Source organism: Lepidochelys kempii, chromosome 11 (assembly GCF_965140265.1).
Source record: "Lepidochelys kempii isolate rLepKem1 chromosome 11, rLepKem1.hap2, whole genome shotgun sequence".
Lineage (NCBI taxonomy): Eukaryota > Metazoa > Chordata > Testudines > Cheloniidae > Lepidochelys > Lepidochelys kempii.
Genome location: NC_133266.1, coordinates 39,543,063 through 39,563,010, shown reverse-complemented (window position 1 = coordinate 39,563,010; position 19,948 = coordinate 39,543,063). Strand labels below are relative to the sequence as shown.

Sequence of the window (19,948 nt, the reverse complement as noted above, 5' to 3'; positions counted from 1 at the left end):
CCTGAGTAAGGGACCTCCCAGTAAAGAGTCTATGTTCACTGCCCTTGGCTACTGCCTACTGTTACCCCTTTAGTTTGGGGCATGGCCCCGATAGTCCAAGTTCCTGTGTTGGCTTATCTCTTAGTAGGCACCCCTGGTGAATCCTGGGTAGCATCCTGCTGCAGTCCCAGGTTCCTTCAGGTGGGACAGCCATAAGTCTAGGTGCGATCAGAACCCCACAAGGTGTCCATGCTTCAGTCACCGAGGATCCTCTCAAGCCGAGTGCTCCTAGGCCTCCTTCACCATACTCTTTAGCTCAGAAGACACCCAGGGATTCCCCTACACCCCCCCATGGGGGTGTTTACCCACCCTGAATTTCCTCAATGTCCTCCCCAGTTTTGTGAACTAGTGACAGGCAGTATTGCCAATTTAGTGATTGTTTGGAAATTTGAAATTGAAACATTAATACACACTTTAAAAGCATATAAAGTGTATGATAAAATACATGTATCTGAAAAAGTATAATAGATTTGAAAAGTATGAACATTGACTAGCTTCCTTATATAGCAATTTTTTTATGATCATGTCAGTGCAATCATTTCGGTGATGTTGGCCAACCTAATAATTTCAAATTATGATTTGTAAGCAAAGTCTAAATGAGCTCTCTCTGACAGCTAGTGATGGGCTGGGGGAAAAGGCTTCAGGACCTGATTGTATTTACATTCACACCTATTCTACCTAGGTATCCAGCAAAGAGAGCTGTGTTGCCCAAGTGATAGATTTTGGCTGGGGTTGGGTTACAAATCACTTGAATGTGTGTGGGAGGGGTGGGGGTAAAGAAATGTTGTTATTCTTATTGCTTAAGTAAAGGACAGCAGAACTGTACTTAGCCTCTGCTGATTGAGGGCATCAAGAGAGAGGGTAGGGACAGGTGTTTTGCTTGATGGTCTGTCTGAGTCACAAGTATTATTTGACCTGCCCCTCTCCACAGTTTAAAGACAGAGCTGATTAGGCTCCATAGATGGTCTTTTGTTCTGTTAAGTGATCACTACAGCTGAAATCACTGAGATTCAGGTCTTAAGTGCAAACAGTCTTAAGTGCTTAGACCTGCTGTGGGGACAGTGTTTCTGTGGAAGAGACAGGCCAGTCTGCACTAGCACCGAGGTTCCCCCACTGAGAGCGCAGCTGAAATCACTGAGAGCTGGGTGGAACCTCAAGAGACCAACTCGCAGAGGTCAGAGTGGCAGGTGGCTGCAGAAGGTGACAGTGCAGGGCCATTGGCAACAGAACGATGGAATGAATGGTGGCACAATGAACAACAGTGGCCAGGGTGAACAGTGAGCAGCTGGAGGAATGAGCAAGGTGCCTTCTTGCCCCCCACCTCCGAGGTGAACTCATGTGAAAGCAACTCTGAATCTCCACTGACCAAAGACAACACCGGTGCGTGTTAATGAGGCTATTAAGAATGCTGGAGACACAACACAGCTCATGCGAACAAACATGGCTGTGACATCATACTTTCTATTTAGGCAAGAGATACCACACTCTACAAACTGGAGGCCAATGTTATGTGCATTGTCACTTGTTGAACACTGGCTCCGAACAAGACCAGCAAATGCTCATCACCTTTCTGCAAGAAACTCAACTGACTGGCTAGACACATGTGGTGCAACAGTGAAAGACTCAACAGTTGAAAAAGTGAAGAACTCTCTCACCACATTCAAAAAATTTGCATACTTGGCTGATGAATGCACCAATGCAAATGGTCATCAAGTATTAAGTAATTGTGTACGTTATCTTGATGTCAGCGGTAGGCCAGTAGATGCATTTCTAGATGTTCAAGTTATAGAAGACAGATTGGCTGCATCTGTGACAACCCACATCTTAGAAGAGTTAAATGCTTGTCAAATGGCTGCTTGTGCATTTGGTGGAGTTGCAAACTTCTCTGGAAGACATGGTGGAGCACAAGCTTTGCTCAGAGAAAAAAGTGTAACCCTAGTCTCCCCTATACACACCACAGAGGCCATCTACTTCAACTAGCACTAGTACGACCTGCAGACTCTTCAAAAGACATTAAAAAAGCTATACATTTAAGGTCTTCATTATATTCTTTTTTCAGCAAGAGTCCAAAAAGACTGAATATCTTGGAAAATATAAAAGATACACTGGGACTGAAGTTCAAATTAGTCCAACCTGGGAAAATCCTCTGGTTTTATCATGAGCGATCCTTGGCTGTTGTCTTAAAATTACTCCAGCCATTATTACTGGCTTTGGAAAGTATCTACCAAGATGGGATGGATCTAAGTAGGGAGGCTGGTGGATTACTTTTGCTACTACGTTCAGAGAAGACTATTGCCATTCTCTCTCTTGTAAGTCTACTGTTGAAACCACTTGGGTCATTAAACAAGGCCATCCAGGCATCTGCTACAACAGTAGTAGATCTTTGTCCAGCAAAGCTTGTCCAGAAGCTACATTTGGATCAATCAGAGAGCTATCCATTGAAAAAGTACTGGAAGAAGCAAAGACTTCAGTCCAGAAGTTGACTAATGAAGGCATTTATACTGAATCCTTAAGTGAAGAGGACAAGAAGGGGTTGTTAAGACAACTGGAAAAAGTACACAGACTTGATTCTTAAAAATCTATAACAGTGACTTCTAGATTCTACTCAACCTCTACCTAGCTTTTACAGATCCCTGTCTTATAAAACACCGACAGTTGAGTGGAGTGAGGCACTACCAGCAATGGGGCTGCCATGTGCTCAGGACAGAATAGAGAATTTGAACACAGAGTGGAATATCATATGACGAATTAATGAAGATTTGACTTCAACTTCTTTTTTATCATCACTAGTGGCTCAACCCGATCTTTATGCTATGTTTCCTGGGCTGAAAGAAGTCGGAATTCATCTCTTGCTACTCCCAGTCACAACAGCTACAGTTGAGTGTTCTTTCAAAACACAAAATTCTATTCAATGGTGAAAAAGAAGTCACCTTCTGGCTGATCATGTGAATGACCTAATGAGCATATCAATTGAAGGAATGGAAATACCGGACACACGAGAAGTCACCAAAGATGACTGCATTTCATTCAAGAAGTTCATTAACAGAGTTGTGCAAAATTATAGCAAGAAACCAAGAAGGATGTAGATGTAGTGCTTCATAGAAGGCTTGGGTAGCCAACTTTAATTTGTGTGATGATTTTAAAATCTAATAAAATGGTCATGAAACATTTTTCAGTTTTTACTATGGTGTCATACAGCCCACCTTCACCCTCATGGACTCACCCCTCATTGGCCCTGACCCCCCCTTCCATAAATTTGAACACACACCCCTAATTTCAATTCCTGGGGAAAACACTGCGACTACTTGCTCCTTGGTGGCTGGCTCAACCGGCAGGCTAGTGATCCTTCCCTCAGGTAGGACAGCAGCTAGCTCCTGTCTGTCTGGCAGTCAGTCCCAAACTGGGGCAGGCTTCCTTCTTTTCTCTCCTCTCCATGCATTGGTTGAAGGTATAATGGGGTGGGGCTAGCTGTGCCCAAAGGCTCTCCTTAACCCATTCTGGGCTGGTGGGTGTTTCCTCTGCTTCACCACACACAACATAAGGATAATCTGTTTGAAGATGTATAAGGGCTACAAGGAAATGTCTGGAAAGGGATGCTAGCCTATAGGATAACCCAAATAGTACTCTGACAACCTTGAAGGCCAAGTCCTAATGCTTTGTCGGCCTGATAGTAAGGTTAGTATCAGACCTTTGCTGGAATAAATCTAAGATCTTACTGACAGGCTCATTCAGGCTGAGTTGTTCTGATTTGCCACAAGAGGAACCTTTGTTATGTTTGCTTAGCCTTCTCAAGTCTATGCTCCATTTTTACTATCCTCTTAGAAGCCTAACTAAACTGGGTGTAAACTAGGTTAGCAAAAATTCTGAAAGTCCTGCTGGATCTCCCACTCATGCTTTTCACACTATATAATGCAAAGAGACTTTGAGTTAATTCTGTGGATCCATTGGCCATCTCCCCTAGGAAAAAGGAGTACACTGGTTACAGGGATTACAGCAACCTTAAAGCTACAATACTGACCACAGAGTAAGGCCTAAGGGCAGATTCCTTTTCCCTCACTTTGAAAACTGAGGTTCAGTATTTGCCCCTTAGCGTTTTCTTAGGCTAAGATGTAACTCTGCTTGTCAAAGGAATATATATATAAAGATTAAGGCAATTTGTATTCCAAGAATACAGGTTCTCATGGGTGACTTTAATCTTCCTGATATCTGCTGGGAGAGCAATACAGCTGTGCATAGACAATCCAGGAAGTTTTTGGAAAGCATAGGGGACAATTTCCTGGTGCTAGAGGAGTGCTAGAGGAGCCAACTGGGGGGGAGCTTTTCTTGACCTGCTGCTCACAAACAGGGAAGAATTAGTGGGGGAAGCAAAAGTGGATGGGAATCTGGGAGTCAGTGACCATGAGTTGGTTGAGTTCAGGATCCTGACACAGGGAAGAAAGGTAAGCAGCAGGATACGGACCCTGGACTTCAGGAAAGCAGACTTCGACTCCCTCAGGGAACGGATGGGTAGGATCCCCTGGGGGACTAACATGAAGGGGAAAGGAGTCCAGGAGAGCTGGCTGTATTTCCAGGAATCCCTGTTGAGGTTACAGGGACAAACCATCCCGATGAGTCGAAAGAATAGTAAATATGGCAGGCGACCAGCTTGACTTAACGGTGAAATCCTTGCGGATCTTAAACATAAAAAAGAAGCTCACAAGAAGTGGAAGTTTGGACATATGACCAGGGAAGAGTATAAAAATATTGCTCGGGCATGTAGGAATGAAATCAGGAGGGCCAAATCGCACCTGAAGCTGCAGCTAGCAAGAGATGTCAAGAGTAACAAGAAGGGTTTCTTCAGGTATGTTGGCAACAAGAAGAAAGCCAAGGAAAGTGTAGGCCCCTTACTGAATGAGGGAGGCAACCTAGTGACAGAGGATGTGGAAAAAGCTGATGTGCTCAATGCTTTTTTTGCCTCTGTCTTCACTAACAAGGACAGCTTCCAGACTGCTGCGCTGGGCATCACAACATGGGGAGTAGATGGCCAGCCTTCTGTGGAGAAAGAGATGGTTAGGGACTATTGAGAAAAGCTGGACGTGCACAAATCCATGGGGCTGGACGAGTTGCATCTGAGAGTGCTAAAGGAATTGGTGGCTGTGATTGCAGAGCCATTGGCCATTATCTTTGAAAACTCGTGGCGAACGGTGGAAGTCCCAGATGACTGGAAAAAGGCTAATGTAGTGCCAATCTTTAAAAAAGGGAAGAAGGAGGATCCTGGGAACTACAGGCCAGTCAGCCTCACCTCAGTCCCCGGAAAAATCATGGAGCAGGTCCTCAAGGAATCAATCCTGAAGTACTTACATGAGAGGAAAGTGATCAGGAACAGTCAGCATGGATTCACCAAGGGAAGGTCATGCCTGACTAATCTAATCGCCTTCTATGATGAGATTACTGGTTCTGTGGATGAAGGGAAAGCAGTGGATGTATTGTTTCTTGACTTTAGCAAAGCTTTTGACACTGTCTCCCACAGTATTCTTGTCAGCAAGTTAAAGAAGTACAGGCTGGATGAATGCACTATAAGGTGGGTAGAAAGTTGGCTAGATTGTCGGGCTCAACGGGTAGTGATCAATGGCTCCATGTCTAGTTGGCAGCCGGTGTCAAGTGGAGTGCCCCAGGGGTCGGTCCTGGGGCCGGTTTTGTTCGATATCTTCATAAATGATCTGGAGGATGGTGTGGATTGCACTCTCAGCAAATTTGCGGATGATACTAAACTGGGAGGAGTGGTTGATACGCTGGAGGGCAGGGATAGGATACAGAAGGACCTAGACAAATTGGAGGATTGGGCCAAAAGAAAACTGATGAGGTTCAATAAGAATAAGTGCAGGGTCCTGCACTTAGGACGGAAGAACCCAATGCACAGCTACAGACTAGGGACCGAATGGCTAGGCAGCAGTTCTGCGGAAAAGGACCTAGGGGTGACAGTGGACGAGAAGCTGGATATGAGTCAGCAGTGTGCCCTTGTTGCCAAGAAGGCCAATGGTATTTTGGGATGTATAAGTAGGGGCATAGCGAGCAGATCAAGAGACGTGATCGTTCCCCTCTATTCGACATTGGTGAGGCCTCATCTGGAGTACTGTGTCCAGTTTTGGGCCACACACTACAAGAAGGATGTGGATAAATTGGAGAGAGTCCAGTGAAGGGCAACAAAAATGATTAGGGGTCTGGAACACATGACTTATGAGGAGAGGCTGAGGGAACTGGGATTGTTTAGTCTGCAGAAGAGAAGAATGAGAGGGGATTTGATAGCTGCTTTCAACTACTTGAGAGGTGGTTCCAGAGAGGATGGTTCTAGACTATTCTCAGTGGTAGAAGAGGACAGGACAAGGAGTAATGGTCTCAAGTTGCAGTGGGGGAGGTTTAGGTTGGATATTAGGAAAAACTTCTTCACTAGGAGGGTGGTGAAACATTGGAATGCATTACCTAGGGAGGTGGTAAAATCTCCTTCCTTAGAAGTTTTTAAGGTCAGGCTTGACAAAGCCCTGGCTGGGATGATTTAATTGGGGATTGGTCCTGCTTTGAGCAGGGGGTTGGACTAGATGACCTCCTGAGGTCCCTTCCAACCCTGATATTCTATGATTCTATGATTCTAAGATCATTACTGCTAAATGCTAGTTACTGTTTTTCCAACCAGTGGAACAATTCACTTAGATTTGCCTGTCAGAAAGAGGCCTTTTCCCAAGCTGTATCTAGCATGGAATCAAGATGAATGCAATGTAACTGATAAGAACTTTTAGTAACTATTGTCCTAGCAATGGTGTTACATATTGATCTACTTACCCTTTTTATGTGCTTGTTAATCAATAGACTTGGTAGAAAATTGTATATTTTAAGTTGAAACAGAGCTGATCAACACTTTTGGAAAACATATGAATGACACCAAGTTTCCAAAAGGTTTGCCCAGTACTGCTAATGAAGCTGAAAACATGCTTTACTGTAATCATAATCAGAAACCAGATCTAAATTAAAACTAGTTGGCTGTACAGAGAATATAAACAAGTTCTGAAGTTAGAATTGAGAAAAGTAACCCTTGATTCAATTATTCAAATACTTCCTTTCCTTGAAGAAGAAGAAGAAAAAAAAAAAGTCTGAGGACTTTCTAATGATTAGAAAGCTGTGAAAGGCCTCGGGCAGCATGGGTAAATGCCCAGAGGATATAGGACTTTCAGGTGTGTTTATGTGTGCATGGGAATCCTCTTCTTGGGATTTGTATTTATTTGTAGCTCAAGTGACTCACCATAAACAATATCATCTTCCTGAATCACCAGCTGCACCCTCCTTCATATAGGTTCCAAATCAGTTACCAAGAATGAATCCATTTAAACAAAATGGTACAAAATTCCTTCCTTAGGCTTCTAAGATCTAGAGCCATACCAGATAAGTCCTCCTGCCTGTACCTCCCTCCTTTCCTTCTCTTTGAGCAGGTGAACCTCTTTTTATAGTTCCATTACCGGCCTTGTTTCCAGGTAATAATTTACTAGATGAAGAAGTGATGCAAACCCAGTTGTTTTCCCTTTGCACCAGATCAAAAGATGCAATTCATGTTTCAGGGGGCAACCACACCTGACTAGAATCCAGGTTCATTATAAAGTCTGAACATTCCTTTGTTCAGTTGATGGTTTTGGAGGCCACTGTTCCTTGTCTATATACAACCCGGTAGAGCCCTGCAGTCAGACTGGGATCCTGCAGGTCCCGCTGCCATAATAGTGGGAGCAGAATTAAAAAAAAGTCCCTGCAGGGTTTTGCAACATGACACTTCCTGTAGGATCCAATGGAGACAGAGAGGGAACTTCACCTGGTTTAGAAAATGCAGCACAGATGTCCTGGTCTGAAAGGATATGTTAAGCCTAAGAGTTTGTGCACAGAAAGTTATAGTGATTTTAATAAAATCCTCTTAGCTATGTGGTGATGTATCATATTTGTTTGTATAAGAAAACTTGAGATTCCATTACCTTTTGATGATTTTGCTCACAATTATCACTACTAAGACTGGGAAAGTGCATTTTGTATTTATTTTTCATAATTTGCATGGCTGTCTTCCACAACTACAGAATGTGTTGTAGAATTCATCCCCTCCCCCACGTCCGTGCTTAGAAATAAGCATTTCAGTTAAAAACGTTTCTAGACTTTACAGTTTCTAGTCTCTAAGGTTCAAAATATGAACTAAACCTAAACCAAAGAGTGTTGTGTTCCTAGCTTTGCAAACAGCCAGCCTGAAAGAATAGCTTTAGGAGAGATGAACTGCTCCTATTATCTAATGTACACTATGCTTCACTGTCAATGAGCACACTTTAAACATGGATACAAATATATGCAGTACACTGAAAACCTGTAAATACAAAATGTATTGAACTGGAACAAACAGGGAATAATGTATTGATTGCATTATTCATTTTTCTATTTAATTCATTAAAACCTTCATTTAAGAAAATTTTATTTTTGGGCAAAATTTCCAGTTTCTTGCATTGGAATGCCACAGAATTTCACTATAGAATTTAGAGTCCGCACACCACAAAGTATGGAGGGGCACTGGGTATCTATAGTAGTGTCTGCTTGTCAAAGCTGATTCGGAGTCACTACTCATGATACTTAGTTCTTGCAGTAGTACACTGAATCCAAAGGAGTTACACTAGAAGTGAATCTGGTTCAATATATTCCGATAGGTAGATCAATATCCCCTCTTGCGTGCTGCTAGCGAGGATGGGGCTCAACCTACTGTTATCAAAATATGGTGCTTAGGAGGCACTGGAATATAGAAGAAGGGCTACTAGAAAGAAAGAAGAAAAAGATTAGATCATCTTTTAGGAGTTTTGCCTGTCTGCCTCAGCTTCTCTGATTGTGTAAAATTTTCCAAACTTTCCAAGGAAATAACTTTTTCTGGAGTCAGAATCATAGGCTTTCACAGAAATAAGGCAGGTTTCTAAAGCTTCCATGATTGCACTATAACAAGGGTGGCCAAACTGTGCAACTGTAGTGAACACAGTGGTAAGTTACCAATAGCCTTAAGGAAGTCACATGATTTGCATATATTTTAAATCCTCAACACACCCATACCCATAAGGCTGGTTTGTGTTTGTGCAGCAAACAGAAGCTTGTTGTTAGAGGTCAATAAAAATGTACAATTAATTGACTTTGCCCTTGCCCTCCAGAAGAGAGCAACCACAGGACATATTTTAGGACTTCTTATGCTGCATCTGGCCCTTGTGCCACACTTTGAGATGCTCTCCTCTGTTGCCCTACCTCAGCATCAAGGAATGAGCAGATTTCCTCTTCATGAAATATTCTTTGCTATAGCATCAGGCCATACAAGCACGTTCTTAAGGGGAAACAATATCAAAACTCAGTTCAACAAACATTTGATCAAAACCTTAACTCCCTATTTCATCCTTGTTGGGGTGTGTACAGAGGCATCCTTCTCTTCTAAGGTTGCCCCATTTTTATCGTTATTAAGTAATATATGCAACTGAATGATAATGAGAAGTGGTGAACTGGGCAGTAGTAGTGCAAACTTCCTCACATTACCCCATCAATATGCTCCAAGCCTAGATCAGGGAAAAACTTCTAGAGAAGAGAGGGTAGTTCAGACTTAATGCCTATTCAGTCTTTTACCTCCTTTTGAGTGGTCCAAAATGGGTGTGAAGTAGGGACACATGATGTTTTTGTGATACGGACAACCTTGTCCTGTCCACAAGGAATAACTGACACCACTACCTAATTTCACAAAGGCCAAGAAAAAATGTGATAATTTGCAATCACTATTGCCCTGGGATGGATCTAAGCCATTTTTACAAGGCTTTGATAACTAAAAGTAACATGAAATTTTGTAGCTAGTTCTATCACAGCCTTAGGTAAAGAGGACTAGTCATAGTAGACAATCCAAGAGATCTTTGTAATATTAATTGCTCACCACTTTGAAGTTTGGTTCTTCTCTGAAATGTGACTGTAAAAATGGCATTGTGAGGTTCCACATTTATTGTGTCTCAATAAATTCCTTATCACAAGTGTGCTCGATGCAGTCCAAATGTTTCCAAATAAAGATCTGTTCTGTCAGCCCTGCAAACTCAGTCTGGATTCTGGGAAACAAGCAGAGTTCTCTTCTTCTGTATCAGCACCAATAAAAAGAAATAAAATAAAATTCTGCAGGACAAAACTTTGCTTTCAATCAGTAGAGCTTAGTAAACAATTCTATTGATACACAAAGAATAGAATTCCACTCCCTTTCTTTTCGCTGCGTTAGTTCTGCAGGGCTAACAGGAATACATAATTATTTCAGCCACTGAAGTTAATGGATCTAATTCTCAACACATAGCAAGCAGATCTACTTGGTAAGAAAGTGCCATTTTTAAAGTAATTTTTCATAGTAAAACCTCACTTACAGGCTATACCCTATGCTTTGCTGAAAAGCTGATACGTGCTTGGCATAAGTCCAGGTATGGGGACAAACATGTCTTTAGGCATCCCTAGTGACTTCCCAGCCCTGGGACCTGTGGGCACCAGTTCTGGCCAGAGCCTGAAGGCTGCTATCTTAGGCTAGCTACAGACAGACTCCAGGAGGTATAGGGACACCCTGGCAATGCTCCCTGTCTCCTTGGTACTACCTGCACCAAAAGCCACAATGGGAGTGCTGTAGGAGCTGCTAAGGTATCCCTATGCCATGGGAGGATTTTTCTATGCAGAGAAAATCCACCCAGGTTCATTTAAATTTGGGTTACAGCTCCTTTGTGCTATCAAACCTATACAAAACAGCCAAAGGGGCCTACAAATATCTACAAGAATCACAAATATTTGACAAGTATCTTCTAGATCTTATTTGAAAAACATATTTTCATAATGAAATGCTTAAGAAAAATAACTTACAAAAGAAATAAAACAGCTCATAAATAAGACACCAACAGTAACAGATATTATGCATGCATACTTATCTATACACACAGGTAAAATGTCTTACCCAACTGATTTCTCTCACTTATCAGACTTAACTTATAAGAGGTGATGCTCCCATAATGACTTGAACATGTGTACCAAAATAAACAGGCAAAACATTTATTCTGTTATATTTAATAATTTCACTAACCAACACATTTGTTCCACTGAAGAGGAAGCAAGTAACAATTAGGAGCTACAACAAGAACCATGGTGTCAGACAGCTACTGACATTAACAAGGGGTCCTGAAATGTTAGTAGTGAAAAAGCAACACTGTACTTAAGTGTACTGGTGCATGAAACAAAAGATGGTTACATGTGGACTGTGACATTTTCTGCACACTAGAATGCAGTATTTAAAAATATGAATGGTTTTCATGGTTAGACTACATAAAACATAACAACAGTGTTCAATCCAAGTCTTGAATACATTTTTTCACACTATGCTGTCCAATGCTTTTTCTGCTGCATTCCATGCCACCTGAATGTGTTCGTTATTCTCACTTTGCACACCCGCTGAATGCCAAAATTGGTACAAGTTACTCTACTTTATTATTTACATATATTTTCTGACTAACTTTATACCTGACAAATCTTAAACAGTAATGTAAGTTTTGTCTCCAAATCTGGCCAAGAAACTTCCATTGAAGTTGCACCCACTTATGTCAGGGCTATTGTAATTATCTAAGGTAAATTGTGGGGGAGTGAGGTGGGAGGAGACAGGTTGCATGAACAGAATTTTAGCAGGTATTTCCAAAAATATGGTTTAATGACAACATTTTGTAACACAAAATATTTGTTTGAAAACCTGTATGTTTGATTTCTTCCAAGAAGCTGTATATTTCTCTTTAAATTGTAAAGAGGCTTTTTACCCCATTCAGAGTCTTACCAGCATTGTGTGAAATCAATTGCTCTGCACAATCATTTAGGAAGATTTTATTGCCCTGCTGAACTGGTGTCAATGAATTTTGAAAGCACAAAATTTCTCAATAAAAAATCATGTCTTTGCTCAACTGATGACACGCACCCTAGCTTTTCATCTAGCTGATTGCTCCAACAGGAAAATTTTTTAGGAGTTATGTCTAAGGAGATCAATTTTGTCTATAACATCAAATATGCTATGGAACAAAGTTAGTCTGATGCAGTGGCTCTCAACCTTTCCAGACTACTGTACCCCTTTCAGGAGTCTGATTTGTCCTGCATAACCGCAAGTTTCACCTCACTTAAAAACTATTTGCTTACAAAAATCACATAAAAATACAAAGTGTCACAGCACGCTATTACTGAAAAATTGCTTGCTTTCTCATTTTGTCTGTATGAAATTTTACTTTATACTGACTTTGCTAGTGCTTTTTATGTAGTCTGTTGTGAAACTAGGTAAGTATCTAGATGAGTTTCTGTACCCCCTGGAAGACCCCTGTGTACTCCCGGGTTACATGTACCCTTGGTTGAGAACCACTGGTATGGCGGGCTGTGTGTGAGTGTGGAGGCAATCTATATGAAAAAGAATGCAGCAGTTTAAGAGGGAGAAAAGTTATAATGATTAAACAGTACATTTTAATATGGTGTTTAAAAAGAGACTGTACAGAAGAATCAAAATAATCAACCTAAAGGGAGTATAGAAGAATTACCAAACTGCTATACATTTTCATCAGAATCATCAGAACTTTCTTCTCCTTCATCATCACTGCTATTTGAACTGCTAGTATCCTCTTCACTGTCCTCACTGCTTCCTTCATCTGTTTCTTCACCCTCTTCATCACCAAAATTCTGTGTACTTTCTAAGGCATGCAGGTACAAGATATACATTTTAGGTAAGTCTTAAGTTTTGATTAGTAAATAATTGACTATTTCAGGCATGTGATAAATACATAATATTTGATATTATATTCCAAATAAATTCAAAATTATATATCCAAAATAAATAGGTTGTACATGGTGTTTTGGGGTATTTTTCTGAAGAAAATAATTGTATTCTAAATCAGTCATTGCATTTTGCTTTGTACAGAGAGGGATTAATCCAATTGTTTTGCTTGATAGTGCTGTCTAATTTTCAAAGAAATATCTAAACAAACATTTTCCCTTTTCCAGTACAGGAAGAAAATTATGTGTGTGTTTTTCCTGAGAATTTAGTAAACAGTCCATATATTCACAAACATTCCAAATATGTATCTTGTTTGAGATGGTGCAGGTTTTGGAAACTTTCAGCAACAGTCTTATAGTGATAGGATGACTATTTTTGTCAGTTACACCAATTTTTTGTCTATATAGTCAACACCCATTTTCCAAAATATTTTATAAAATACACACAGCTTTTCGACAACATGAAGGTGAACGGGACTTCTCATGTGAGTAAAACGACTCATATGTGTTTCTACAGGATTGATAGCCAGTTTGGAAGAACAAGAGCATGTTAAATCATAAAAATTGATACTGCTGAAATTGATCTCGTCTGCAAGGAAAACGAGAGTCTCCAACCTGTACTACTATGGGAACATGGAACTCGACTGAAATTTCCCATTTCAAAACCAATTTAAAAGTGAAGAAAAAAATGAATACATGCTATTAATATTTTAGGTTCTTAGCCACAGAAGAGTATTTTTAAAATAGGAATACTCTCATAATACAATAAAATACTTAAATTAAAAACTGATTTAAGGCAATTATCCATTTTGAGATAATAAGCTACAGGGCTAATGTTGTGAAGCTGGCCCAGATCTGTGTGCTGCGATCACTTTGCTCTCAGTATGGAAAATGGGAGAGATTCCAGAAGACTGGAAAAAGACAAATATAGTGCCAATCTGTAAAAAGGGAAATAAGGACAACCCAGGAAATTACAGACCAGTCAGCTTAATTTCTGTACCCAGAATGATAATGGAACAAATAATTAAGGAATCAATTTGCAAACATCTAGAAGATAATAAGGTGATGAGTAACAGTCATTTGTCAAGAACAAATTGTGTCAAACCAACCTGATACCTTTCTTTGACAGGGTAACAAGCCTTGTGAATGGAGGGTGGGAAATGGTAGATGCGGTATATCTTGACTTTACTAAAGCTTTTGATATTGTCTCGCATGACCTTCTCATAAACAAACTAGGGAAATGCAACCTAGATGGAGCTACTATAAGATGGGTGCAAAACTGGTTGGAAAACCATTCCCAGAGAGTAGTTATCCGTGATTCACAGTCATGCTGGAAGGGCATAAGGAGTGGGGTCCCAGGTCTGGTTCTGTTTAAAATCTTCATCAGTGATTTAGATAATGGCATAGACAGTACACTTATAAAGTATGCGGATGATACGAAGCTGGGAGGTGTTGCAAGTGCTTTGGAGGATAGGTTTAAAATTCAAAATGATCTGGACAAACTGGAGAAATGGTCTGAAGTAAACAGCATGAAATTCAATAAGGACAAATGCAAAGTACTCTACTTAGGAAGGAACAATCAGTTGCACACATACAAAATGGGAAATGACTGCCTAGGAAGGAGTACTGCAGAAAGGGATTTGGGGGTCATAGTGGACCACAAGCTAAATATGAGTCAACAGTGTAACGCTGTTGCAAAAAAAGCAAACATCATTCTGGGATGTATTAGCTGGAGTGTTGTAAGCAAGACACGAGAAGTAATTCTTCTGCTCTACTCTGCACTGATTAGGCCTCAACTGAAGTATTGTGTCCTGTTCTGGGCCCCACATTTCAGGAAGGATATGGACAAATTGGAGAGAGTCCAGAGAAGAGCAACAAAAATGATTAAAGGTCTAGAAAACATGACCTTTGAGGGAAGATTGAAAAAATTGGGTTTGTTTAGTCTGGAGAAGAGAAGACTGAGAGGGGACATAACAGTTTTCAAGTATGTAAAAGGTTGTTACGAGGTGGAAGGAGAAAAATTGTTTTTCTTAACCTCTGAGGATAGGACAAGAAGCAATGGGCTTAAATTGCAGCAAGGGCTGTTTAGGTTGGACATTAGGAAAAACTTCCTAACTGTCAGGGTGGTTAAGCAGTGGAATAAATTGGCTAGGGAGGTCGTGGAATCTTCATCCTTGTAGATTTTTAAGAGCAGGTTAGACAAACACCTGTCAGGAATGGTCTAGATAATACTTAGGCCTGCCATGTGTGCAGGGGACTGGACTAGATGACCTCTCAAGGTCTCTTCCAGTCCTATGATTCTATAATATTGGCACAAAGTAGCTAAAACTGGTGTAGCTGACCATAACAGGATCACTCCAATGTAGGGGGATCCTGAGAGGAGCAGAGACAGTATAGCAACTCCTATGCCACTCTCCTTCCCTGCAGCCCACACAGCAGTTATAGCAGGCAAAAAGAGTGTTTCTGCCAGCTTGCTAATATTAGTTTGAGTGGCCTGATGGCAACTGTAACTCACACCAGATGCCATTGGTCCCAAGGGGCTAATACAACTGTGACATGCCCCGAGGTGCAATCCAGACAGTGGAAACCCTATACCCCCTTAACTCTCCTGCCTCCTCTAGGCTATCTTCTACACTGCTATACTAGTGAACAGCAAACGCATCCAGGCTCTGTTCACTCAGCCATCAGCATGCAGAGGAGCACCCTGCTAAGTTGCATGAAGGCTCTCACAAGCCATTCATGAACTGTATATAGGGAGATATAAGCAAATTCCCCCAGCCTGGCACCCCAGAAATGTGCATCTTACACTGCTCAAGACCTTCTTGATCAAAGTTTGCCGCTCGTTCAAAAGGTAGTGGACATGTCCCAGCCTCTGTAATCTGAGCAGATCCCCCAAGCACTTTAGACAAATTCACTGGTTTAGATTAAACATCAAAATAAGTTTATTAACTAGACAAAGATAGATTTTAAGTGATTAAGTGGAATTGGCACAGAAAATTAGAATTGGTTGCAAAAGGAAATAGCAAAACCACAATCTAAATTCTAAATTTACCAGGCTAATAATTCTAAAATCAAGATGATTTCTCTCATCCAAAACTTAACAGCAGTGCATACTAACTGGAACACCTTCCAAAGTTTCAATGGAGATCTCTTAGTTTTCCTTGTATAGCGATGGGGGTAAGAGGCAGGCCCAGTGGTGACATCACTGTCCCTGATTTATACTTTTCTCCAGATACTGGAAAATCCATGCTGTGTCATGGGGTTAGGCAGCACTCATGGTGTACATAAGCGGCTGATCATCCTTCATTATGAATTGCACATTTTTGCTTGCACCTTTTGTCTATGTGAAGATTGGCACATAAGGCCTCAGTTTTCCGTTTCTTTGTCCTCTCTGAGTTTCCCAGACTCACCATGTTTCAGGAACAAACATATAGCAAAATGTCATCATTTCATATACATTGATGACACTTACATTTCAACAGGATAATGAGGTTCACCAAATCAAGACTTTTCAAATGATACCTCATAAGGCATACTTTGTACAAAACATAACACAATCATATAACAGTGGTGAATATGTGGGATATGGGGTACAGTATGTCACAACAACAGCTTGAGGTCATCTGGGTTTTAAAGGACACCCCAGTCTTAGGCTGTTGTATTAGCCCCTGGGGAGCACTAGCATCTGGTCTGAGTTAGAGTTGCCTTCAGGCCACTCAAACTAATGTTGGGGGGCTGGCACAGCTGAACTAGCACTGGGGTAGGACGATGACAGGTTAAAGCCATCTATGCAACTCCTTTCCTCCAAGTTCTTCTGTATTCTCCTATGCCTCTGCAAAGGATTTTGTACAAGGGGATTACCATTTTTCAGTCTAGTATGCATTTTCTGAGCAAATGTGATTCCCAGACATGACTCTCTGTTTAAGTCAACTCAAATGTCTACAGTAAGGATATCCTAATATACTGAAAGACAGTATTAGTGCTTGAAATTGAACATTGACAGTTAGGAAATGGTTGCTTAATGTGATTTTATAGCCTAATGCAGGGGTTCTCAACCTTTTTCCTTCTGAGGGGCCCTCCCAACATGCTATAAAAACTCCACAGCCCACCTGTGCCACAACAACTGGCACACATTTTTTCTGCATGTAAAAGCCAGGGCACACGTTAGTGGGTAGTAAGCAGAGCAATTGCCCAGGGGCGGCTCTACCAATTTTGCAGCCCCAAGCAGTTGCCGCCGAATTGCCGCCACCGCAACAGCAGTGGAGCTGCCGACGAACTGCTGCCACGGGACACGGACTGCCGCCCCGTTCTAAATGCTGCCCCAAGCACCTGCTTGGAAAGCTGGTGCCTGGAGCCAGCCCTTTCAGGGCCCCATGTCACAGGGGGACCCACAAAGCTAAGTTGCTTAGGCACTCCACTGCTTAGGCTTTGGCTTCAGCCCTGGATGGTGGGACTTGGGGCCCCAGGTTTCAGCCCCATGAAGGGCGTCAGCTTTCTGCCCTTGGCCCTATTGAGTCTAACACCAGCCATGCTTGGTGGACCCCCTGAAGTCTGCTTGCACCCCCCCACAGGGGGCCCCAGACCCCTGTTTGAGAACCACTGGCCTAATATATTACACTTAAGACACATTAAACACAAAAGTGATAAAAATATTTCTCACCCTATAGTTTTTAAAAATAAAATAGGGTCCATGCAGTTACAGCAGTCCCAAATATTGTTTACTTGTGAAAAGCATGAACGCTTCTCCAACACCTAGTTACTGTTCTCAAACTTACCTATCAGCAACTTTTCTTCAAGAAGTGGAAGAAACTGCTTGGCCTCAGTATTTTCTGGTTCATATATTAGAACTGAAATTTGACAACAGGATACGTTAATAATTCTGTATGGTGACAATAGCAACTGACAGACTGCTGAACAGTTTCAAGGCATATTGTTAAAGTGTATGCTGTCAGATAGTGGCATAATTTTGATTTCAGAGACTTAAAATGCAAACAATGATGTCTCAGTTATTTGTATTTATATTTCCTCATGAAATACTATATTAAGATGGAGTTAACTTTGAGAGTACATATCAGTAAATATGTAACTTACAAAAATGTATTAATGATACAAGAAATAGGCATAACAAACCCAAGAAATTCAGATATAAAGTTAAACATAAAATAAACCCAAACATGTTCAGGAATGAAGATGCTGAGTTAATATTGTTTGGATGCCTTTACTGAGCCCTGTAGTGATGCCACAAGGGAAAAAATATTTATAAAACCTAATCTATTGAAAAATTAGTGAAATCTAATCTGGAACCACAAATACACAGTTACTGTATGGAAACCTACAGGAAACATTTATTCACTGATCCCTGTTAAAACAGCACTTTGCCACACTATATCACATTCATATCACATATCAGTACTATTAGTCCCTTACTTTTCTGGGAACTAAATTCATTCACATTTAAAAATGAATAGGTAAACACACAAAATTATTATTAAGCTGCCTTTTGTAGACAAAACAGTGGAAGTGTGCACACTGGAATGCTCCTTCTGCTGACAAAACTCCCTTGCTTTGCCACCAAATAAAACCACCTTGATGAGAGAGAGCTTTTTGGGGCAAAGTTATATCGACAAAGCGTCAGTGAAGACACCGCAGTTGGTTATGTCACTCCAATTGGCCTCCATGAGGTATCCCACAATGCCCATCCTGACAGCTCTGGTCAGCAGTTCAAACTCCACTCCCTTGCACCTAGATACACAGGCATCCACCCCATAGGCCCAGGAATGTTTGAAATTCCACTTCCTGTTTGCTCAGCGTATACAGCTGACCATGGCGGCGCTACACAGCAAACACTCTCCTGCTTGGACCACACCTGAGCTGTTGTATTTTCTGGCAGTGTGAGGAGAAGAGGTTGTGCAGTCCAAGCTCCACTCCAGCCACAGGAACTTCGATACCTATGGACAGACTTTTTGTGGCTTGTTGGAGAAGTGCTACAACAGGACATGCAGCATTGCCGAGCGAAGATAAAGGAGATGAGGTAGGTGTACCAGAAGGCAAGAGAGGCAAATCATCACTCCGGTGCTGCGCCGCAGTCCTGCTGCTTCTATAAGGAAATGGATGCCATTCTCGGCAATGACACCACCTCCACTGCCAACAGCCCTGTGGATACTTCAGTGGGGCTGGAGGCAGTGGACAGGGGACTCGACCCCGTGGACAAAGTTATGGATGAGGAGGTCAAGATGGAGGACGACGTGGAGCACACGCCAGGGTTGTCCAGTGGCACAGTGAGTCAGGACCTATTTTCCACTCCTGAGGGGTCTAGCAGTCCTGGCAGCCAGTCTCTGGCGCACATGATGCAGTAGAGGATAGTCTTAGTAAGTGATCTTTTTGAGTTAATGCTGCTCGGTTATATGAGGTAGAGCTGTCCTTTGCTCTGAATATTCTAAAAGTGGGTGAAGGGATAGAAATCTACAAGACTAGCTGTGTTTGCATGTGCTCCACATTATCTTGTGCAGCTAAGTAGTGCAGCGAAACAGTGTGTTAATGCACACCGAGATTTCATGAGAATCCTCCTGCAAGAACTCTAGGAAACTTTCCTGGAGGTACTTGGCAAACCTCTGCTGAAAGTTCCTTGGCAGAGCTGCTTTGTTCCTTCCCACATTGTAGGAAACTTTCATGCACCAATCGGCAATTCCTTGAGCAGGGACCAAAGCAGCACATGGATGAGCAGCTTAGGGACCGGGTCTGAACCTGCAAGCATGCAGGAGATGCACCCTTGCATACCCTCAGGAGTGAGAGATTGGCTTCAGTGATCTCCGCTTGTGGAAAACTGGGGCAGAATTTGCAATACTCTTCCGCACTTATTCCCTTAAAAAAACCTAGACCCTTTGCCCCATCTTCAACATCCAGAACCACCCTCCCTCCCTGGACCAAACTCACCATGTTTAGGGTGTTTCCCGAGATGTGTGCTTGCCAAGGGACAGTGAGAAAGTGATTCATATGTGAAAAGAGGTATATTTTACTATAATGATTCAATGTTGTGCATGAACTAACAATCATGCTTCTGTGTATTGTTTCTTGTACTTCTGCAGAT

The 19,948-nt window shown here is 41.7% G+C and overlaps 1 protein-coding gene across 11 annotated transcripts in view; it reads right to left on the bottom strand.

The window, feature by feature from the left end:
- Positions 1–11,125: 11,125 nt before the first annotated feature.
- The window catches only part of ERICH2 (glutamate rich 2), a 46,112-nt gene continuing 37,289 nt past the window's right edge, over positions 11,126–19,948 (bottom strand). For 10 of the 11 annotated variants that reach the window (XM_073305796.1, XM_073305799.1, XM_073305804.1 and 7 more), the window contains 2 exons: positions 17,637–17,708; positions 11,126–12,779 (listed from right to left, as the gene is read on the bottom strand). In XM_073305796.1, coding sequence (XP_073161897.1) covers positions 12,637–12,779; positions 17,637–17,708 — 215 coding nt within the window. In that variant the 3' untranslated portion in view covers positions 11,126–12,636. Of the gene's footprint in view, positions 12,787–17,636; positions 17,709–19,948 lie in introns of all 11 variants that reach the window. The other variant, XM_073305801.1, reaches the window with a different exon arrangement.